At 36.3% G+C, this 24,619-nt stretch overlaps 1 protein-coding gene across 1 annotated transcript; it reads right to left on the bottom strand.

Annotated features, from left to right (window-relative positions):
- Positions 1-5,648: 5,648 nt before the first annotated feature.
- On the bottom strand, positions 5,649-22,157 carry LOC588010 (sodium-dependent phosphate transporter 2). The gene is made up of 11 exons (XM_030974622.1): positions 21,941-22,157; positions 18,944-19,265; positions 17,436-17,576; positions 14,497-14,582; positions 13,886-13,982; positions 11,417-11,530; positions 9,927-10,007; positions 9,619-9,795; positions 8,779-8,983; positions 7,824-8,009; positions 5,649-7,404 (listed from the first exon to the last, which is right to left on the bottom strand). The coding sequence occupies exons 2-11, from the start codon at positions 19,245-19,247 to the stop codon at positions 7,095-7,097; spliced, it is 1,701 nt and encodes a 566-aa protein (XP_030830482.1). The 5' UTR covers positions 19,248-19,265; positions 21,941-22,157; the 3' UTR covers positions 5,649-7,094.
- Between the last annotated feature and the right edge of the window lie 2,462 nt (positions 22,158-24,619).

Here is a 24,619-nt window from a genome sequence, read left to right as displayed (position 1 = left end):
ATGCAAAAGGACATGTGTTTTATTGATTATTCAAAGGCTTTTGATAAAGTAAAACATTCAGAACTTTTTGAAGAGGTGAAAAAGCTTGATATATATAGGAAAGATCTAAAACTGCTACAAAGTCTATTGGAATCAGTTTGCATGCATCAGGGTAGAAGAAGAGTGTAGTGAATATATTAACATCAGACGGGGAGTCAGACAGGGTTGTGTTATGTCGTCGGACCTGTTCAATATGTATAGTGAAATCATTCTAAGAGAATTGGAAGATGAAAATGGGATACAATTGGGTGGCCATTCAATCACAAATATCAGATATGCTGATGACACTGTTTTATTTTCTGAATCAGAGAAAGATCTCCAGAGACTCCTGAATGTAGTTGTAAAAGAAAGTGATCGAGAGAATGGGACTAGAGATCAACTATACCAAGACAAAGTGCCTGGTGGTCTCTAAGAAGAGCAGTCCAAAATGTAACTTGAAACTGAAAGAACAGATTATTAAACAAGTCTCCTCATTTAATTACCTCGGCAGCATGATCACCGAGGATGCCAGATGTGAGACAGAGATCAAGAGAAGGATAGCTCTCGCTAAATCTGCATTTTCAAAGCTAGGCAAAATTCTGACAAATCGAACAATGAGTATGAGGACCAGATTAAGGGTATTGAATTGTTACATATACCCAGTACTTATGTATGGTAGTGAAATGTGGACTTTAGCCTCTGATACTAAAAAGCGTTTGGAAAGTTGCGAAATGTGGTTCTTAAGAAGAATGATGAAAATCCCCTGGACTGACAGAGTTAGTAATGAGGAAGTTCTTACACGAGCTGGAGTGCAAAGGAAAATGATACGTAAGATGTTGATTAGGCAGTTGAAGTTCATGCGTCACATTATACGTAAAGAAGGCCTAGAGAATCTTGCTTTGACAGGGAAATTTTGTGGGAAGAAGGAGTAGGGGAAGAAGGAGGATACTTTGGATGGACAGTCTGCAGAAATTGTTGGAAGAGAGAGGAGTGAAAGAACTGGGAGTGGTACTAATACAGAAGGCTAGGAACCGAGGTTTGTGGAACAGCATGATCGCCAAAGTCAATCGATATGGCACTTAGAGAGAGAGAGAGAGAATATTATACAGTAGAAGTAGCAGTAATGACAGCAGCATTTTTCTTACCCTTTCAAGTTTTAGATAAACAGGCAAACAGAGTTTTTTTTCTCAGAATTTTGGAACCCCCACCTTTTTGTTTTCCCTTTTTTAAAGTCACTTTTACAGAATTCTGGATCCGCCACCAGTAGAGATACTACTACTACTACTATTACTTGTAATTATGATAATAAAAATAATAAAAATAATAATATAATATCAATTGTGAAAATTGAAATAACAACAAATAATACTGAAAATGATAATAACCACCTTCTCTTTCCGATCATTTGATTGATATCTTTGCAGGCGAAGGATACCTAGCCATATGAATGAACAGTCCTGATCAGGTCATTTCTGGATTTGTTATCCTTTTCTTTAACCCGGCAGTAATCAGTCTCAATATGCCTATAAGTTGTCTGAACCTAGGTTCTGGTTATTAATGTGATGGACAGTACGTCTAGCTGAGTGAGGTCCATTAGTGCGACCATCTCCAATAATGATCGCCAGTTTTCGAACCATGTTTTAAACTCTACGATCCATTTTAACTGCCTTGAACGACCGTAAACCTGCACCCCCCCCCCCCCTTTTAATCTTTATACGTCATCGATACTTGATACTTGAACTGTAGATTTAGTGGAGTTTTTACAACGAAATAATGAGAAATTAGTCAAATCTTCTTTGACAAGATAATGCCAAAGAAAAGAAACAACAAGTAGTTTTACGTTTAACGAAGCAATAGAAGAGCAACAAAAATCAGGTTCGCTCCCCATCTCCCCCCCCCCCCCAGCATTTTTTAAGGCTGCTGTAGTAGAAAATTGGCACAATTATTAATGAAGCACATCGGGGGGAATCATCCTCAGATGTTTAACCGTTTCGTTATATGATAAACTATCATATCTACGAGTTGATAGAAATTAGGCCTAACATTATTTTGTTTCAAAATTCTGCATTTTTGTATCATTATGCTATTACATTATTATAGGAATACAATTTATTATCAGAGTCTTTTCTCTCTACTGTTTATCAAGGCTATATTATTTAAATTTCAGTTACCTATGGATAATTCTGTTTTATGTATACATGTGCAAGGATGGATGATAGGGAGGTCATTCCGTCGCTGACCAAAGAATTGGTAGTTACTAAATTCTCGGGAGATGCATTCCCCCCCCCCCCCCCGAAAGAAAGAAACATTCGTCTCAAAATGAACGAACCACCTCTACCTTTCCTTCCTCCTTCTCTTGTTAGCTTTGTGTGGTTCTTATAACATGTCTGTGAGTTTGTCGGTATAAGTGTATGCTGGGGGGGGGGGAGAAATATATAGGAAAGAAATAATTTCAATTGCATATGAATGTTATCATTGTATTCTTCATCATAACTATATATCGTTTTTGTTCAAATATTTTTTATTTTGGGTGAGATGCACATTTATTTTTGTATATTTATGTTTAAAAAGGTAAATTCCATGGTTGAGTATTCCTTTATATATGACATTTATATTCATTGTATTCATTTCGTTGTTATCGTGGTATTTTGATGCCTTACTCGTGTTACACCATGTCCATAAAATATACTACTCAGATGTAGATCATTATATTACTAATAATTTTACCCGTGTCTCAAATATCCATGGATACGATACAAGAAATAGTCATTTTAATTTTGTTTTACCCAAGCGAAAAGGACAAATTGGAAACTCTTTTTATTTTAATGGTATCCAATTTTGGAATTCTCTCCCAAAACATGTCAAAATAGTTAAGAATTTTTCACACTTTAAAAGTGTATTAAAACAATACCTAAAGCATGAATCCCTTCAAGAACAGTAATATCAGTTATCTTAAATCACAGTTCATTATGTGTAGCGCATGTTTTTAAGTTTAATCTTGCATAATATACCGTAGATCATTGTTTGCTATAAGTTCTAGAAATTTTTGTTGTTGTTTATGTTATATTATTTATTCGTAATATTCGTAGTAGTTATTAGTTGTGATATTTTATTCTCATGCCGTACTGTACACGTACTTTATAGGACCCCGTTGGAAATAAGTCTTTTCCGGCTTTCATGGGTTATCCTGTCAATTGTATCTTCTCGTTTCATTTTGCTTTATGTATGCATTCATTGTACTATACTTGACGAATAAAATCAATCAATCAATCATTATATATTTTAAATAAAACACTATTTGATTTTAAAAAATCTAGATTTGTATTTACAATTTGTACGTAATCGTTCACTTTTTAAAAGCAAGGCGTCACAGCTTCCTGCTGCACTGGTCAAATAGACAGTGGCAATCCAGGACCCTCTTGAGGGGGGGGGGGGCGGTGGGAAAGGGCACATGACTCTGAACATTCACTGACAATCACGCAATATAACAAAACACAGAACAAATCAAAGCTTAGTTATCATAATCATTAAATCATTTAGTATCTTTTTTATGGGGAGGGGGAGGGGAGATGGGGTGATCTCAATTTAGTGCTGCCACAATGCATGGAGGGGAGGGAGGGTGGCATTTTCTTTTCGCACCCCCCCCCCCCTTCTTTAGCGATGCCCCTGCTCTCAACTTGTCTCCAAAAACTGCTTTTACCAAAGACTGAGTACTGCATTTCTATAACATTTTAGTTTTTAGAACACCAACATCAACATTCCATTAGGCGTTTAAATAAAAGATGTTGTATTGCCCTTTGCGACTGACCCAAAATGTTGAAATCTACGGTCGGCTTTTTAAAAAAGTTTTAATTATTTTATCGTTTTTTTTTAGAAAAAAATATATCAAAGCATTCAAAACTGAAAAATATCAGACCAAAGAGGGGGACACAAAAAAAAATCCGACCGACCGACCCATGTTTTGACACTTAAAGGGCAATACAACATGTTTTGTTTAGGCCTTAGGAAACAACATTTTAACATGGTTGCACATTATGATCCGAAGCATAATAGCCAGAACTAATGAGGGCGAAAGACAAAGGAAACCGAGTGACGCAAATTGCAATATTCTTTTGTTGTTCATTTTATTTACACGAATCTGCGTTTTGATGCCATAGTATTGAATCATCATATCAAATATATCAATATAGCTTGGCTTACATAAATATATATGACTCAAATGTACAAAATATATACAAATACCTTTATAAGGTTTATAAGGTATAAAACACACGGAAATTCTAACTTCTTTTATTTGGATAATCAAATAGTTAAAGGATAAAACTTGTCCCTCTAATGACAAAACTCATCGCAAATTAACATTTAACATTCATTAACATGATTAAAGGAACTTGTCACATACAGGACAGAATAAACTAATTATGAAAACGAGTATCTTCTGTATTGAAACGGAAAACACTTATCCAGAGGTCACCCTTTTACTTGTGGGATGTTTTTTTAATACTGAATATGTCCATTTTCCAATTCCCTTTACTGTCAAATATGAATCTCTAAACGCATATTGGAATAGAGAAGAGGATGTTCAAACAAAAACGTATATTTTTTTTGTCAGCTTCTTGTTTAGTAGTATGAAAGAAAATTAATTAAACTTCCTATTCGGATTTTTGTTTCACGATTCGTGTGTAGATTGGCAGTTGGGAGGACTTAAAGATAAAGTTGAGTTCTTGTCATGCGATTGCAGGTGAAAGAAACAGTGTGGACTCGATCAAACAGAAAAGATTGATCATCTAGCATATAAGTATTGGTGTGTACTGCAAGATTCTGTTATCATCAAAATGAAAAGAAATTCGGCCCAGTCTTGGTAAAGTTACAAGCACAGTACACAGAAATATGTATATGGGACTACACGAACATGTGGCGTAAAAATCCGTCCCGATTGTTGTGCTGTTACATGCCATATTTAGAATATTAATGCATTCGAAGAGCAATGCTTTTCAGGAAACATTTTTAATGTTTTTCCACACTTGCAGAATAACAATGAGAACGCTCACAAATTATTTGTCACCTCTTCCCAGAACTCAACCTTCTCTTTAAACGTTGTCTTAGGATTTGCTCAAAACATGACAACAAAGTGGGCCTGTATAAGGGAAATCCATTGGGGATAGTATTAAAGCACTCTGCAAATCGGGATTTAATCCAACCGATCAAAATATGTTTTTAAAAAATAATGTATTTTTTTTTTTAACATGATTTAAATTGGTGATTTTAAATCAGCGTTTCTTAGTTAAAAAATACTGTTAACCATACAACCATACCAACAATTTTACTAAAATACATATTAATGCTTTTTAAAGTAAATGATATGTGTCGCCAATCCATATTTCTCTGGGGAAGTAGAGATAAAAAGAGTTCGTTCAAAAATTTATAGGAGTTTATAACAAATTGTTTTAAGTGATGAAATAAATTCTTTAGCCTCTTAGGATATTTTACATTAGTTGTACAAGAGTCTAGCAAACTAGATCATCTCAGTCGATTCAAAAAATTCCTCGGTATTCGGTTTTCAACTTTAATTCATATATCCTCTTTTTTTTTCTATACAAGTCTATTGTCACAAGCAATCGACTTTCTACTAGGTAATAGTCTTATTCAGACGGCATTTTGCTAGTCGGCGTAAGGCAACCCCTGCAGCAGTAGATACCTCATGTATATTTCACTGACACCATTAGTTGTCCGCACGCTCTTACTCGGACCAACTTGCCAAGATTAAGTTAACACGACCTTCAACCGACCAGCGTTGGACGAAATATGTCGACTACTGCTTCGTTGGACAAGCACAAAACAAAAGAATATACGCCATGATGTGACCCAGTGAAACCAAGTTGGCCAAACTCTGTGTATAGATGGCTCGTCAAAGGTCACGGATACTCCCGGGTGTGAGTGAGAGCATCCACACGGTCAACTTACGCTACCCTCCAGTCGTGTTAGCGGATTACTCCTGGAAAAATCCGGGAGTAAATAGGTCGGGGTAAAGGTAGGCGTAGCTAACACGATCATCGTTCAGACGGTCACCTTTACACCAACCTCACCATATTTACCCCGACTAGCTCTTAACACCGACCTTTACCCCCAGGGTTACTTGCCTCCGTCTGAACTTATACCTATTCTAAGTTTTCTTTTTAACGTGTCAACAGATTAAGATTTCGCAAGACTCTTCTTCATTAGTGACTCGAATTCACATGAAGGTTTTGCATGTTCAATTTCATTTGGTCACTAGAAAGTACATGTATATCATGCGCCCTCACCCCCTTGTTCTGTGTGCATGATCGTTTTGTTTTAATACGAAAAACTGCTCATTTCATGTCTGGTATTTTGGACATTAAACAATCTTCATCAGTCTAGCAATCGATAATAAATTGCTTTATAAACCTCTGTCGACGTATTTTCTCTTATAATATGTTTTAATCTGTTTTAACAATAAGATCATCACATCATTTTAAGTGGACTTTTACACAAAGAAGGCATGTACATAAATTAGATACCCTGTTCCAAAAAAAAAACCTAAAGTCCAAATCAAATTACTTAATGATGGCATATAACGACATGTACATATATGTGATAGCATCCAATCAATTTTCTAAAATAATATACATCAAATCACTTGATGTTAATGCCAGGAGTTTAATTAGTGATTCCTCAACTGCACATCACAGGTCTTTAGTATGCAGCTTTTAAAGATTTCTGTGTATCTGAAAGTTCCAATACTAAGGGCAGTTATTGATTCTGGCGTTTACAGGGAGTGATCTGGTCTGATCTATAAATGTATTTGATGATGATTTGATTTACCCGATGATTGTAGATCGGTAAGTATCAGGGGACTTATAACTTTAAATCCTCTTCTAGGGTACTTGGCAGTTGAAGATCCATGCATTTATTAGCAAAAGACGCAACGGCACCAAATTGTTTTCGGACCCGTTGCCTTGCAGTTACGAGACCACTGCTCCACCAGTGAGACACCATGCATTGTCGGATTGTTCCTTCCAACCAGATCTACAATCAGCATAAAAAAATGCGTTTCTTTACACCAATCCCAGAGTAGTTGCCATTGCGGTGGAATTGTCCAGTGGGATGGGAACCAGTTCGCAACCCCCGGGAACGACGTGCTGCAGGAATCCCATGAGACCTGAACTAAGCATCATGGTAGCTGGAAGGGTCACCACCCAGGCAAAGAAGATCCCTGAGAACAGAGGCCAGTCAACAGCCTTACGCGTCCTCAGCCAGCCCACGCCGCAGACGGAGCCAACTTGACAATGGGTGGTGGAGATAGGGATGCCTAGGTTGGATGCTAAGAGTACCGTGGAGGCAGACCCAAGCTCGACACAGAAGCCACTGAAAGAAGAATGTGATGAGAGATGTACATTGAAGATGAGCGTGTAGAAATACACTTTACAGCTACCTCTTTTGCACACATATTCAATTTAACTGTCAACAAACAAAAATCTGATGATGTTGAATAGATCTCACACCCCTCTCTCTCTCTCTCTCTCTCTCTCTCACATCCTCTCTCTCTCTCTCTCTCTCTTTTCCACATCTTACGCAATCACAAGGAGAGAAAACGAATTTTAAACATAATATCACGACCTCTGTTACTATATTTTATCACTTTAGCTTTAAGATTTGGATCCCCCGCTCGATATTTTATTGACAACGTCATCGGCCATCATCATTAAAACCATCACATTGCCGGCGTATTCTTCAAAATGTCAATTCTTTCCTATATTCTTTGCGACCATCTTTGATCAACTAACCTGGACGGGGTCATTGGGGTGAGATCTTCTCCGATTGTCTTGATAACGCGACGGCCGAATAGGAAGAGACCCAGTGAGATGCCTACACCTCCGTAGAGTAGGATCCAGATAGGGGTAAGGGTCTCCTGGTCTACAGAACCGGTGGTAAAGATGGTCCAGATACTGATCAGGGGACCGATGGCGTTGCTGTAAGTATATTTTTTTTTTAAATGATGATAAAGTCGTTTAGTGATTAAACATGGTGAAGAGAGAGAAAAAGAAAATGATAATAAAATCGTGTAATAGAAACTATGGATGGCGGAAAGACACAGGTGGTAAACAAAAGAACATTAGGCAAATGGAAGATGCAAGGAAGAGAGCCTTAACAGCTCCTAGAGCCTGTTCACACCGGTAGAGATAGCGCGGTCTAGCGCGCGCTAGACCGCGCTATCTCTGCGGTGTGGAAGGTACAACGTCGTTTCGGTCCGCCCAACAGCGAGCCATGGCGAGCCAAAACGGCGTGCCACTGGAGCACATCTAGCGCGCGCTAGACTGAACTATCATTGCCAGTGATTTGATGAATACAATACATACATACAAAGGAATTGATGAGATTGGCTGCAAAGCTAAGGAAGAAAGAAGAAGAAAGGGAAGCTGTCCAAAGAGAAGGATGGATAGATTGGGTCAATTAATATGGAGAATAACATGTGATACGAAGTTTGTGGAACTTTAACATTCGGTCATTACTAGATACTAAGGGGACATCACAGTAAACCTGAAGTCACGGGACCGAATTCCCACAAGACCACAGCACCCGAGATCGGAAATAATGGTCTCGATCTCGCGAACTTTTAGAAAAAAGACCCCAAGATATATCATTATCGTGGGCTGTCGCACTCGGCCTAAAACACAGATATTGTCAGTTTTGTGGGTTGTATCCGTAATCAAGGCTACATCTAACTAAATCGCAGCCTACCTGACATCATTTCCTCCGTGTGAGAAAGCGGCAAAGCAGGCGGATACCACCTGCAACGGAGAGCAGATGGCCCGAACCTCTGTCGTGTCTTTGACGGAGTCCCATTCCTTGGATCCCTTCTTAACCAGCCATTTATCAGAGTTACCCTCGCCTTCGTCATTTACAGTCATCTCGACCATTATTGCTCTGTCGTAGTCTGGCACAGCTGTGAATACAAATTGGGATTGATATAGCGCTTATTAAATACGGAATACCATCTCTAAAGCGCTTTACAAATATTAATACCCTCGTATATAATCGAATTCATTCACGCTCAATGTGCACCATCTCCACTCCCTGGGGAGTATTCCTAAATATGGTCACCGTGGGGGCATAGGCAATTACTAATACAAATGCTTTCGTCCTCCTACCGGGTCCCCATTTCTATGTTGGGTATTGAGCGGGAATTGTAGACTTATGCCTTGCCAAAGGGCATTAGTGCAGTGTCGGGGATCGAACCACGACCTTCAAAATTTAAAGTCAAGTGCTTCAACCACTCGACTACGAGTCACCATTACTTAATACGAATCTATACGATAGTAATAATGATAATAATTTGACTTATATAGCGCCTTTTTTCAGAGGATACAAGGCAATACTAGTATACATTTGTAATGCACCATGTAAGTTCCAACACAGCACCTACACGTATTCACTGAACTCTTGTATTATAAGATACAGGAATATGAGGCGTATTAAACTCTTAAGTCATCATAAAAAAATACACATTGGATTCAACATTTCATATCTGAGCAAGGCTTAAGAATTTCTAAATCTAAGATCTATTGGTAATATTCTTACCTCCGTTGCCCATTCCATTGGACATTCCAGTGGACATTCCATTGGTCATTCCACTGGTCATTCCGTTGCCTATGCCATTAGTCATCGGGGGTTCGGGAACCAAAATGGCGTCTGGATCGTCAGGGTTTTTCTTCTCTAGTGAGGCGGCATCACCAGCGTTGTGGGCATTGGGTAAACCTAGTAGTTAAAAGTATAGAAAGGACGTCAATGTTGCAGGTGAACAGCTCTTACATTAATATAATATTATCTTACCCCGTAAGAAGAAGGAAAAAAAAGGGGGAAAAAACACTTAAATATCAATATCTCACCTTTTAATTCAGTCTCTTGTTCTTGATCAATCTGTGTGTGTCCTTCCTCTGCTTTTTCTAGTTTCTCCTGTTTTTTTAATTCTACAACAAAATTTGATAGAACGATCATAGAGTCTTTATTTTTGTATTATTATTTGTTTATCAATTAATAAACTGATTGATTATACCCCCTTCACAAACACGGATTTTTCTTGCGAGTCCGTACGGATCGCCAACTCGTAGTCAATCGCAAGCATCCGTAAATAACTCGCTGGTATCCGTAAATAAATCGTCACAACTTGCAACAACTCGTAGACGCTCTTAAGGATCGTGAAAGGAGAGGCAAATTTTTTGACATGTCTTAAATCTTCTTACGATTGTCCACGGATTGATTGTCCGTAAATAGCTCGTAACAATTCATTACCATCCGTAAATCGCTCGCAACAACACGTAACCATCCGTAAACTGCTCGCAAGAATCCGTAAATGACTCGTAACAGAATTTTGTAACGATTCTTTACGGTTAGTTTACGATTTATTTACGGATTATTACGAGTGCTTACGTGTGTTTACCATTTCATTCGGGTCATTTTACGTGGCTTTACAGATTGTTACGGGTTATTACGAGCACGTTACGTGTAGTTACGAGTACTTATCGAATAGATACGTATACTTTACGTTTGCTTACGAACTGTTTACGATTTGGGGAAAGGTATAAAAACTGCAAATTCGAACACTTCATTTTCAGTTGTAATTTTTTGGCTAAAAATTGTAAGGACTCGAAATACTCGTAACTTACTCATAACTATTCGTAACAACACGTAAACAGGTCGTAACTAACACGTTAGTTGCTCGTAGTTATCCGGGACAACTCGTAACAAATCGTAGACTTTCGCCTTAAACAGCTCGTAATAACTCTTAAACATGTCGTAAAAGTGGCCAAATCGTAAGGATCCGTGAAAGATCCGTCAATTTATGCGATCCGAAAGGACTCGTAAGAAAAATCTCTGTATTTGAAGGGGGTATTAATATTATTGACTGATTATTCATTAGATTAATAAAATATTTGTTGAATTTAATTGTTAATTATTTATTAAGTGTAAGTTATAGGGAAACATGGAATAATGAAAAACCTCCGCGGCAAATAGGAAATACACACCGCTACTTATTTAACCTTTTATGTTACATAATGGAGATACAGAATATGCAAGAGTTCAAGTTGAGTAATTAATATTCATTATAACATATTAATGCACTGTTTAAACTGCGCTTTGATGGGAATGTCTTTTAGGAATATTTTTATTATAATCGTCCCTTTTTTCCTCTCCGTCTTTCTGTGTTTTTAAGGTAAAACTGTTGGCTTCTTTTTTAACTGTTTATATTCAATATGTTAAGCACGCGATCGTTTAATCTGCGATGACAGTTTCACCAACAAATTACATATATATGACTGTTTAAGAATATTTTTGTTGGAACTTTCATGAAAAGCAAACAATTGTATTACAAACTTACTATAAACTCTCTTTTTAATCCAAGGTATGATGAAGAAGAATCCAAATCCAGCGACAACTAGTCCACCACCGATTGAGATGACCATCACAATCCAAAGCTCATCAAATCCGAACACTAGAGTATAAAATATATTCAAATATTTAATTTCCTCAAACGAAATAATGATATGATTTTGGTACAGTATTTATAATTGTATTAGTAGTCCGCTTATTATATTGTTAACACGCACGTGTTTATAATTGCAAAATAACGATGTTCTTTTGTTATGGAACTGTTCTTCCGGTATCATGGGTATAGGTCAGTATTATAGATATTTGTAACCTGTATCTTTAATGGGTTATATATATTTCATTGGAATTTTATCTTTTGGTATAGGTCAGTGTTATGAATATTTGTAACCTTGAATGGGATATATATATATTGGGATTGTGTGGTCATGTCGAATCCTGTTATGGTACAGGCCTAAATATACACTGTAATTTTGATTTCAAGAAAATGTATCACTGATAAATATGTACTTCTCTCCTCTCTGTTTGCTTTACTTTTCCCTCTCTTTTTGCTCTCTCTCTCTCTCTCTCTCTCCCCCTTTGTCTCTTTTAGTTTCCTTTCATTTTCTATAGTATCTTCTATTCCTTGCTGTCAGGGGAGATACGGTTATAATATGCTATTTAATATGCTATTTTATATTTTAATATGTTGCCCTATACAGCAACATCTCCTACACTTATTGAATGTGTCAAATGTTAATTAGCCTATACATTTGTTTGTAATTGATTAATATTATATAATGTATCTGAAATAATGATACCGCATCTTGCATTTAATTACATCACTTATAATTGTTTAATAGGCCCTAATTACTTTTCAACTTTGAAGGTAACCCAAGGCTAAACTTCTTATTTCTGTTTTATGTAAATCATCCATTGGAATTGGGACAGGAGGCTTTATGCCACAGTAATTTAGTTAACTTTTTCTGTCCCTGGCGTTCCAATGGTTGATAATTATGTCTTATTTTGTATTGTGTACACTGATATGTAATGTTTTCCTTTGCCGAATAAATAATAATAATAATAATAATAGTCGTGGTTGTAGCAAGAGGGGTAGAAGCAGTATTAGTAGTAGTAGTAGTAGTAGTAGTAGTAGTAGTAGTAGTAGTAGTAGTAGTAATAGCAGTAGTAGTAGCAATAGTAGTAGTAGTAGTAGTAGCAATAGTAGTAGTAGTAGTAGTAGTAGTAGAAGAAGAAGTTGTAATAGTATAGGCGCGAGTGGTGATAGTAGGAGTAGCAACATCAGTAGGCTTGTTGTGGTGGTGATGGTGGTAGGAGAGGTAGCAGCAGTTGTTTTTTTATTATCAGTAAACAAATTAGTAGTAATACAAGTAGTAGTAGTAGTAGTAGCAGCAGCAGCATAATTAGTAGTAGCAGTAGTAAGAGAAGCAGCAGTAGTCGTAGTAATAGTAGAATTAGAAGCAGCAGTAGTCGTAGTAATAGTAGAATTAGAAGCAGCAGTAGTCGTAGTAATAGTAGAATTTGAAGCAGCAGGGGGTTAATTTAACTGTCCTGTTCGGATCGACAAGACTAACAATACTATTGTGCATTGTGGCGAATATAAAGGGGGTATTTTCGGAGGTATAAAGAGTAAGTTAAAGGAAACCTCACCCTAAAGAAAAAGTGAAGGTATTCTGAAAAAATGAGATGTACTCCTGCCTTTTGATGTACAATATTCCTTACAAAAATGGACAAAAAAAAGAGATATATAAACAAAGATATTCTTGGCATGATGTGATGCCTTTTAGCATGAAATGGGCGCAGCCAATTACTTGAATATGTGACGTACCAGTTGAAGGTGTACATGTATCATGCACCAAGCTTTAGTTGTAAAGACTTTTTAAACAATAAAAAAAATCCTTACTTTTCAATCAGGACAAATCATAGCTAGGAAGATTGAAATTATATTTGGTGAAAAATATATAACAGGGAAACAATTGTAACTAATTAACTTTAAAATAGTAAAATTTAGCAGTTGACAAATCTATTTCATTTATGAGAAACCTTCATCCTAGAAAAGCACCAACTTATTTATTAAATTTGCGTTCCGGTAATTTTAGTATAAAAGATAATAGCAGGTGAATGAAAATAGCAGGTGAATGAAACGCTTCATCACCACCCACATCGGGGAAGGAAGCATCCATAAATCTGAATACAATTACTTGATAAACGACTTCACATAGTACATCATGTTATCAAGAAAATGGCGCTGCCCATGTTGTTTTTAGAAACTGTACATATTTTTGCTCTATGCCTCTCGCATACACTTTGGTCGGGAATATTGTAGTTTGATGAGCAAGAATATAATAAATCTCTCAGAATTAGTAGGGTTATTGGGTTTACTTTAAGCCTGAGCCAATTCTACAATTCTATAATCATCTTCAATCGCATCTCCATGATAGTAATCCTTGCACAAACTTACATACTGATGATCCGTAGAAGATGGAGAAGAAATTGATAAAGATGAGGAAGAAGTACCACATCGGAACAGTGTATATACCCCACTTCAGAGGGTCGTCCTGTAAAAAAAATAAAACAGGTTATACCAAACAACTGACTTACCTAAATTTAGGTATCATAGCAATAATAGGTCTAGGAGTATTCAAAGTGGCAATACGGAAAATGAAATCGACATTATATGCGATTATCTTATGTCTTAGCTGCCACGTTAGCTAAACCAGACATCGATTACCGTTTTATAGTTCGTGTCATTATATGTTAAATTCTTCCGGTGAATATTTTTGACCCGCTGCCCTATCACGTCACAAATTAAATAATTCCAACCCAGCTGTGGGTTAAGGATTATGATCAAAATTGGGTTTAACATCCCAGTCACAAGACCGACAACAGATCGCCATTGAAAAAAAGGCTTTACAAGATTCGACCGCTTTGGCGGTATAACTGAAGTTACACAGAGGAAGTTGGTCTGATGTCCAAGTTTTCCTTTTGTTAAACGCGACTTTTGACCCACTGTTGCGTCTTACTGAATTAGTAAAAAAACGGAACAATATCGCATTAAGAGCACTTAATTACCCTTTTTATGACGGAGAAATAGAGGAGACCGTAGATACACGATGAGATGAAACCAGACAGCACGGGTGACACGAACCATGAGATTACTGGAAAAGAGACCACAAAAAGAAACAATTTTGTATAATAATCGGATTTTGGCACATTAACTTGTACTGGGATTTTACGATGGATGCTAAATAATGAGTTACTCCTATGGATCCGTGCCTGATTCCAGTGCCCCTTCAATGGGTGGAATCATACTCCGCCATTGTTGAGAATAAATCCAATACAACAACATTTCCGTTCACAAAATCAATAGAGAAAACCACTAAATTTCAACTAATTCTGATCATACTAACACAGAAGAAGAAAAAATGTTAATGTTAGTGTATCGTGAGCAGAAACTTGACACTTCTCTGCAGATCATAAACGAATCTTTCATTTTTTGGGAAACATGTTAATACCCATAGCAGAAGCAGTTTCGTTCGTAATGCACTTCAAAGAAGATTTATTTCATATATCTTCTAAAGCGTAATAATATACATATTCATATATGGTTAAGTAGATCACATCTCGATTTTAATATCTGACTATTTCACTGGCAAAAACAAATCATCCTAGAGAAGGATGTTAATCAGATAAGTGAACTAGATATTGGTTAAATTTTTAAGAAGTCACTTTTTTAAAAGCCTTGAAAACAATGTCGGGAAGCGTCCAAAGTCTGTGCCTGAAACCAGGCCGATTTCAGAATGCTTAATCATACCAAGACAGATACGGAAATAAGTGTTTACTAGTGGTAATACCTGCACCGCCAAAACCGACTCCAAATTGACCGGCTCATGGCCATAGGAGACAGTGTCATTTTGTTTTCGGCCTGCTGTCAGTTTGCTGTCGGTTTTTTTGGTGTGACAGGGATAAAATGGTGTCTTCATCAAATCGGCCTTTAACTTTTCTTAGCTGATTACCAGATGTATGATCTTTGCACGATGTTATGTGCTTCACGTACAAGGTGGCGGTATAAACTAGGTTAAACCTTGACTGTGTGTCTACCTTTACGCGCCAACCCCAACCCCTCCCCCAGGACGTCATAGACCAATATTTTGAAAGAGGATGAAATAATGATATTTAAAAGTGGTTTACATGGTTTTATGTTCAATATATCAACGTTTCGGAAGGCAAAGGTGCGGCGGCAAATATTGCTTCCTAGCGGATTTTCGGATAGAAGAACTATCACCGATTTGAATTCATATTATCGATTATGCTTATCATAATTTTTATGATAACAAATAATAGTTTTAGGCATGTTATGTCTGTGGAGTCACACAAACCACCCAAAACAACAAACTATGATTTGAATGTAAGAGCTTGCAAGCTTAATTTTGAACTGGTCGAAGAACATTAAAATGGGATTGAAATATTATCGAGCTAAGTCCACTCTGCCCTAGCTAAGCATGACGATAACGGTGTCCGTCATCATAAGCATTGGAATCACTTGGCAAGTTTTAATGAAACTACCAAATACTACAAGAAGGAACCACCTTATTTGACACCATAGTGGCATTTTTTTTTATAAAAATAAATTATGTCCCCCGAACGCCTATGCTATGGTTTCGATTGTCATTCACAGTTCATTTGTACTTCTTACATCATACAATTTTTAGGGGGATAACTCACAGCCCATTGACTTGCGTGACCCGTAAAGTTGGTCGAGGAACAATGGATACACTGGTTTTATCAGTCAGATTAAACAAAATGTTGGTGAATTTATCAACCAGACCCGGTAAGAAGGATTAATTACTGATTAACAACAGTGCGTCTACAACGGTTCGATATGGGTACTTAATACGCAACTGATAAAGATCCTACAGGTGATTTGTCTTTCCCAATGCATGGTAATCACATGCAAGTCATATGGAGGGCACTTCATGGTATCTTCAACATTAATAATTCATTTATCATTAATTGCTCACGTAGGCCGCTATCATTTGTTGTTTATTCATGTCCTAATTGATAAAAAATCTAAATATGAAAACATAACATATTGTTTATGTTCCTACATTCAAAGCCTATGTAAACATAAATATTCTGTACAGGAAAAAAATGCAAAACACGTTTTGGAAATTTTCTTTCTTTTGAATAGCTGTATTTACAAGACGGTAATCTCTCATCATAATGTGTGCATGCGTGTACGTGTTAGGTGGGTAGGGGTGTGGTTGTGTGCGTTCTGCGCGTGTGGGTGTATACTTACACTTTGGTATACACCACACACTGGTACCGCGTTATTAAAGGTATAGACCAGTTCTGGTCATGCAATTACATTGTGAAGGAAACGTTGTGGAATCGATCAGAATAGGTTGATCATCTAGCATATAGTATTGGTGTGTACTGCAAGGTTTCTGGAATCACCAAAATGATAAGAAAATTGGCCCAGTCTTGGTAAAGTTACATGCAATGTACATTAGTGGGCGGTTTTCCAGCAACATTTGTATCATCACGTATTAGTCAAAACATATTTTTTCACATGATTGGTAATAAGAGCTTCCATTTCATTTTTTAAAATGGAGGCGTTTCCAAAACTGGTCTTTACCTTTAAGCTATTGTCTCCGAAATATATATATATATATATATATATATATATATCCCAACGATCATAGAAAACTATGAGAAGAGATGGAGAGACTGGTCTACAAAACATGTTCCATCAGACAAATTCGTACTTTACCTTGCACCTAAGAAGTAATGAAGGCAAATAAGAAGAATAGGAATAATGATTTTAATGATAATATAATGAGAGCAAGAATTATGATTTTAATAATAATATCTACATGTATTGTGTGCTCAAATCCATCCCAAGCGATTTTCAAGGGGTCTGGATCTAGCGAATTAATGGCAGAAATATCTTCCAGGTATCCATTTACTACTACTGGATGCAGAGTGGGAAATGTAGATTAATGTCTCACCAATGGCAACAACAGTGTTCCAGTTGACTCCAACCCCTCCGTAGACCACCATATGGAAGCCCAGTGTTGCACCAACAATGCTGTGTGTAGCAGAAACTGGTACACTGAGGATAGTGGCAGTAAAGAGCCATATACCGGAAGCTGTCGTTAAAGAAAAAATATGAAATTTTATGTATTTTGGGGGTCTCAATTCTCAATGAATATTAAGTATTTCACCATGGGACAAGAATCGGGAGCTGCATTAAAAAAAAAGAGTTTAAAGCTAGAGTTGCTAACTGGATATGAAATTCGTTGATATCCGTAACTTTCAAATTATTGAATAAGAAAGTCATGATTTCAGAATACATTTTCTTAATCATGATCACAAACAAGATGTGTAACAAATTATCTGTGCCTATTAATGAGGCAATTATCAAATTCCCTTTAAAACAATCATCACTACATTTTGAATATGGGGGACCGTCAACATAGAAACATCAAATGTGAGTCGAGCATACCTCACCTAAATATACTTAAAGCCCCATTGTCCTACTTGTAGCTACTTGCTCCCTCTATATAGAAAACTTCCCCAATCGGTGCCTGTTGGTCCCCCATGATCCTCTTTTGCTTATGTTAGTTGAGAACTGAGTTAATGAGATAGCCACCTGTCAGTGGCCTCGCTGTGTGGTCTAATCCCTTCTGGCCCAGTAGTATTGACGGTCTTTAAGATATATTTTGACACGTTCAATAATTGTATATCCTTACTTTGTAGCCCTTATCAGCGCTAGACATGCCAATTGCATCAATGAAATGAGTTTGAAATCATCACTTTTAAAGCATTAGAAATATTCGTTCAAATTTGACATTTTTGCAGCGTATATTGCACCAGGGGGCTCTCATTGTAGCAAACAAAGTGTTATGAAACGTAAAAGACGGAAAATATATTTTAGAAAATTTAGAATAAATGCAAAAAGTAATGTGTTGTGGGTTTTTAGCACGGCTCGTCAACTGCAACATAAAGAACGATTCATTAGATATTCAAAAAGTCGTGTAGCACGCTCCTTTTAATTGTAATTTTAGAAAAAGGAAAAACAAACAAACAAATGAATAAAAGGCTTACTAGATCGTACTTCATGATAACATTTAACAGAACAAAAAGAAATAAGTACACACTTCTGCACGTATTGATAGATATTTCCATCACTCATTTATTTTTGCTTTATTTTTGAACTTTATCATTATGTCATTTATCTAGAGGCATCCTAGCCTATAATCTAGGCGGAGTGCCGAGCTTTTTTCTTTGCTGCTAGACTAACCTTAAGCAGAACGTCTGATACGGCGAGATTATAGGCTAGAGGCATCCTTGCATTAACCATAGAAATCTGTTTTAAGGAAAGTTTTAATTGTCTGGTTTTCATGCTAACATCAGCATGTGATGTTTCCATTTTTACTTAATCGGCTTAATTAGGATACATGACTCAATTTACTGACGTATGTTCTCTCTGTACTCAAACAAAATAAACTCTCACCTGACAAAGCACACAGGTTTCCTATGAGAAGTAGCTCATCACGGCCATTGTAGAGAAGGGGATCGAAGATGCCTTTCCGAATGGTATCCGACACCCTGTACCCAAGCAATATGGCGCCAGCCGTTTCAAAGATGGCGGCCACCACGCACGCTTGGTAGAGCGTCAGAACCCCAGCGCCGACTGAAGTACCGAAGGAATTGGCGACATCGTTGGCTCCGAGGCCCATGGCTAGCACGAAGGCGACGATGAAGCTTATGACGACTATCCATATTACCGTCGAATCTCCAGCATAATAGTGAGACATTTTGAATGAAGGGAGTTTCTGTAGATGTAATGATATAAAATGACGGTTTTCACTTTCCGTGTCGTTCACGTAGGAATCGGCCCAAGCACTAGTTGAACTTGTCGTTCAGCAAAAAATATAAGACTGTGCATAGGAAATACAGAATTTCCTCTAATCAAACATGCACTTTAAGCATTTTATGGTGGATTGCTGGTCATTTGGCCGCATATGGCGAACCGTAAAATCAACTGCAAAAGCTATGCTGTGTAATAAAAGTTGTCCTCCAAGTTCGGTATTTCGAACATAAAACTTTAAGGTCAACGTAGCAGGTTGCCCCCTGGTGTGTAACAAGTATATGCTTTCAGCCACTATAGAATATCAATCATCTAAATGATACATACATCAACTCATTGTCTTAATTATTAGTTTCTAACTCTAGATGATATGTTTGGATGTTGACACTATCCAATCTTGGAGCAATTGTTATATATTTGGCAATGCATTTACAAAATGTATTGTTTAATGTTGCCCATAATGTTGGAATATTTTTTCCCAATCTCTTTTCATGAAATGACTGTCACAATACTGTTCATTCTTGATAGGTAGAGTTTATATCTTCTCAGAACTTTATTAATCGATCTTTATGACTCTTTAGATTGTTCAATTAAGTTCTGCAAATATATCTACTTTATCTATCAATAGAAATATAGAATGTCACAATCATTTCGTGTAAAAAGATTAGGAAAAATTATTCCAACTTTATGGTCAACATTAAACAATACATTTTGTAAATGCATTGCCAAATATATAACAATTGCTCCAAGATTGGATAGTGTCAACATCCAAATTGCAATGGTAAATGGTGGCAAACCCGACACTACCAAGTACTGAAAATTACCAAGCTAAACATTCTAAAAGCAATAATGATTGATACTTTATATTTTTGCCAACTCTCACAAAGCGGTAGACCGTGCATATATTTGTAGTTTAGTAATGCTCTATCGTTAAATAATCCATTACTCTATATTCGAAAAGAGACTTGAGGGATTTTTTTTTTTTTAGGAATGCCAAAGTGGATGCATTCTTATTATGAATTAATTTATCTTTCTAGGATGATATTTAGTTATTTTCATAAAAGCATGTTGCAAAAGAAGCTACGACTGTAATTATATACAACCCAGTAAATTTCTTACTTATTATTTTGCATAAGTTTATGCTAACGAACGCATTCATATGTGATATTACAGATAAAATCATACTTAATAACAATTTACAGTTAGCTTTTCTTTTAGCCAGAAGCGCCACAGTACTAAGCTTTTTGAATATTTAGGATTTCGCACTCTTCCAAACATGACAATTTTATTAGCTGTAAAACAAAGAAAAACAAATCAGAATTGAGAAGATGATATCTAGAGATCTTTTCTTGTACTCATTTTCTCTAGCATTTTAGAAATAGGTATTTTATAAACGGAGCATGACGGCATGGTTTTAGTTCTGAAACCTTTCACCATTAACAATAAGTTAAGATAATTTCATGCAGAAACTAATTATCTAAAAAGATATTGCTTTGTTTTTTGATGATCTATTTTCGACTTTTAATTGTGTGTTTACCTCCAAGGAAATTTAGACCATTTTTTGTCTGTCTCTCTTGGTGTGATGTACCTACAGCCTAATATTTTTTCCAACATTTTCAGCACAATTTAAGCATATCAATGCACCACCTGATGTCTGCAAAGGATACCTAAAATTCGAGTTTATTTTTTTTAATCATTTACATGACAATATAGGTCTAAAAGTACATGAACCAATAACGTTTTTATGATATATGAATTTTCATTTTTCCAACGAACCTTTTGAGGTACAATGAACATTATATGCATCATTCACCGTGTAGAGACGGAACCATTGTATACTTTGTGGCAAAATTAAAACCTTGAAAATTAACTCATTGTTGATTTGTATTTAAACAAAAAGGAATTTACAGTTGCGAGCCAGTTTTTACAGCTCGATAAAAAAAGATTATTGGAATATATGGAATAAAGATGCATAGTCCTATATGTATAAAATGTTCATTATGCATTTAAAAAATTGTTTCAAACAAATTTGATTTAAATTTAGGAAAAAGGTGAAAGTACTTAAATACTTTGATAAAAATCCAATGTGAAACCCTCAAATATTAGGTCATAGAAATAGAATTGGCTAGAATCTGACAAAACTGATCAAACTTTGTTGATTTATTACTGATTAAAAAGCAATTTACATGGTAAAAATATTTCACAGCGCATCAAAATATAACAAGAACGCAAACGAAAATAACCCTTAATTAGAACAGATACTGAAACAATAGTGGTCGAATAACCATGACTTGTCAATGTACGTTAACTAGTTATCAAATCTATCTGGCAAAAATCATCCAATGATGATGAAAACGCCATTAATCTCAACAACAAGAACAACAACAACTATCCTTCATATTGATGATATATCAGATATCTGATGTAATTATAGCACTTGGATATTGGATAGGAGATGTATTACTAATTTTAACACAATGCGGCAAAAGCGGAGAAGAGAATTAGGAGACCGATACCTGAGTCGGAATGACATTTGTTGGGAGAAGCAAAATGCCCAAAAGATGCCAATCAATTATCAAATTAAAGTATTGTACATTATTTTATTACTGGGAAGTAATACGAACAAATGAAATAGTTTACCTTGGACAATACAATCTGAAAAGGAAGAGATGTGATGTACTGTTTGATGATTTGATGAGGCACCTTGCCTCACTGTTAACCTCCAGCAGAGCTACAACACCCGATCTTGTCAATATCACCTGGGGAAATGTCTTGAAGGATTCGGCTTGCAAACTATATCAAAATACTTATCAGCTACTAGCTATTGTTACAATTGTCAACTTAAATTTGTAGCAGGAGAAATAATCTTATTCGTGATGTAATCAGCTTCGAGCGGGGGTTATCCATTTCAGAAATAGGGATGCAAGGGCATATGTGTTGTGAGCATGCTCGCACTGAAAGCATGACGACTATACAATTTACACCGTCTAGAATATGGAGTGGTCCATGTGTAATTAGCGATAACAATTAATAGCTTGCCAAACCAGGAATAACGCGCGATTCAACCAGACGCACTGGTATTTTGTTCACATGCTTGGCTAGACTCAAAATAGACTTTAAAATCTTATTTGATCTAGCTCCTGATGAATTCGTGTTGATTAAGAGACATATCTTAGACCGCATCGACTTAACAGCTTGTCACAAGTCTAACCTTTGGAGTATCATGTGAACAAAAAATCTTGGGCATGTGAAGAGTTTGTTATCGGTCTCTCGGTGAACCACTCTAGGGACAAACACGGCCAAAGCTAATGATGTTGATGGGACAAAGAGTCATTGACAATCCAAGGTACAGTAATTATCTCAAATTGGCAACTATCCAAATAGCTGGTATCTCTTCTCATCTATCATTTGTGGAAAGTATACAAAATGCATTGACGTGTCAAATATTCTGCAAACAAAATGTTTCAAAGTGATCCATAATCGCTTATGAATAAGTTTGCTGAATACTTGAATATGTCAATCAAATGAGGTCCTTATTTAATATGTTCAAATGTTGTGAAAACATAACATAATGTTTACTATATTTCTACGATTACTATTATTTGAAGGGGGAGATATATCATGATCATGCGAGTGATTTATTTAAACTATTTAAAATAGGCGGGGCTCATAAAAATGTCAATCACAAATGTGATCGACATTAACAAATATATTGATCATGCTAGCTAAATAACTCTTCGCAAGTAGGGGCTCATAAAAACGTTAATCGCCCAAATTAATAAACAGTGGAACGGGTTGGGGGGGCATTTACTGTAATTAATTTGACTGAAACAAGATTGTAGGCTCTGACTGAAATTTGTTAAGTCTTGGGATTTTACGTGTACGGCGGGGACTTGTTGGCTAATTTTACTTTTCAGACGCCAAAGTCTTGCACAGTTTTTTTTCCCGCTTATCATCCATACGAGAAACTTCATCGACACTGCTTTGGAGCATTATTTATCTCTTCTTCAAACGAATGTGAATTTTGAGTGATTATTCGTTGTATTCTTTACAATTTAGTAAAAAAAAAAAAACACTTTATCAAGAAAACAATCCAACTAACCTTTGTTTCTTGTTTCTATTATCAGTATCAGTCATTAAATGGTAGGCTTTAGAGATACATGGGTCTACGTGAACCTCGATGTGTAACACACAGGCGTACTGGCACATTTTCGGGAGGGGGACTGACGCCTCCTGCATGAATACCATCCATCCTGTTTCTAAATATGCGAGCGAGTGAGCAAAGAGATGTTTTGTTATGATAAAAATGTAATTTCGTCATTAAAGTAAACTTCTTATGACATACAAGTTATATATTCGGAAATCTCGCTACCTGATTTTTTTTTTTTATAAATCTCCATGTTTGCCAATTTTAAGAGCTAGAGAGACTTTTTTGATGTAAAACAAAATCATTATAATTAAATCACAATGACATTTTAGGACACTTCGCTGCCTAATACGAGAACGTTTTGGTACCTATTTACCAGAGTATGATGATCTTGTTACGGAGAATCATCTTGTAATGGTTTTCAAAAAAAGTAAATTTTATTTCTGTCTGATTTTGTTATTCTCTGTTGGACATTTTACCTTTATGCATCAATACATTTTCATAGATTCTTATTGTATGAACATGTTATTCATGATGTTAAGATGGTGACGTCAATTGAAGTTATTCGGGCGACGATGACCGCTCCCATGTGACCTTAGATGTTAAATGTGCGGTGATATATATAGAAATATAAACATAAAATAAAATCGATTTGGGGGTACGTCGTTGGCGAATATAAGGATATTCAGGTGCTATTACTGCCCTAATATGAGGATATTCCATTATTTCGCTGCCCGAAACTATTCTCTTTCTTTAAAAAGGCACTCTTGAATTACTATCTCCGATGTGTTACTCTGTCACCAAGATACGCTAGCTTAGATTTGTTGAATTGATATATTGGGGCACCTCCCTGCCCGAATTAGTTATCCACCTCGCTACCAAAATATGAATTGATGGATGCTCGAATATCGGAACTTTAATAAACCGAGAGGGGTGGGAGCTGCACTCCTATCCCCAGTCCCCCCGCCTCCTAACACCTATGGGAACATGTGATCATTACGTAGCAGTCATGTGGAGAGCATTTAGTCGAGATTGAGGTGTATGTTTCAATGAATATGACAAAGTCTAATCATCTAGACTTGACAAACATGTGATCATTACTTAGCAGTCGTGTGAAGAACTTCTAGTCTGTATTAAGGTTAATGTTTCTCACTTTCTCTCCCTGCTTTTTC

Source organism: Strongylocentrotus purpuratus, unplaced genomic scaffold (genome assembly GCF_000002235.5).
Source record: "Strongylocentrotus purpuratus isolate Spur 01 unplaced genomic scaffold, Spur_5.0 spur5_scaffold_7, whole genome shotgun sequence".
NCBI lineage: Eukaryota > Metazoa > Echinodermata > Echinoidea > Camarodonta > Strongylocentrotidae > Strongylocentrotus > Strongylocentrotus purpuratus.
Note: the sequence above shows the minus strand (reverse complement) of the source record. Positions and strands in the feature narration are given on the sequence as shown.

Coding starts and splice junctions, on each gene's coding strand:
- LOC588010 (XM_030974622.1), bottom strand. CDS start 19,247: ATGTCTCACTATTATGCTGGAGATTCGACGGTAATATGGATAGTCGTC. Junction 9,796..9,926: donor ACAAGAGACTGAATTAAAAG/GTGAGATATTGA, acceptor TTTAACTACTAG/GTTTACCCAATGCCCACAAC. Junction 8,984..9,618: donor CAATGGAATGGGCAACGGAG/GTAAGAATATTA, acceptor TTGTATTCACAG/CTGTGCCAGACTACGACAGA.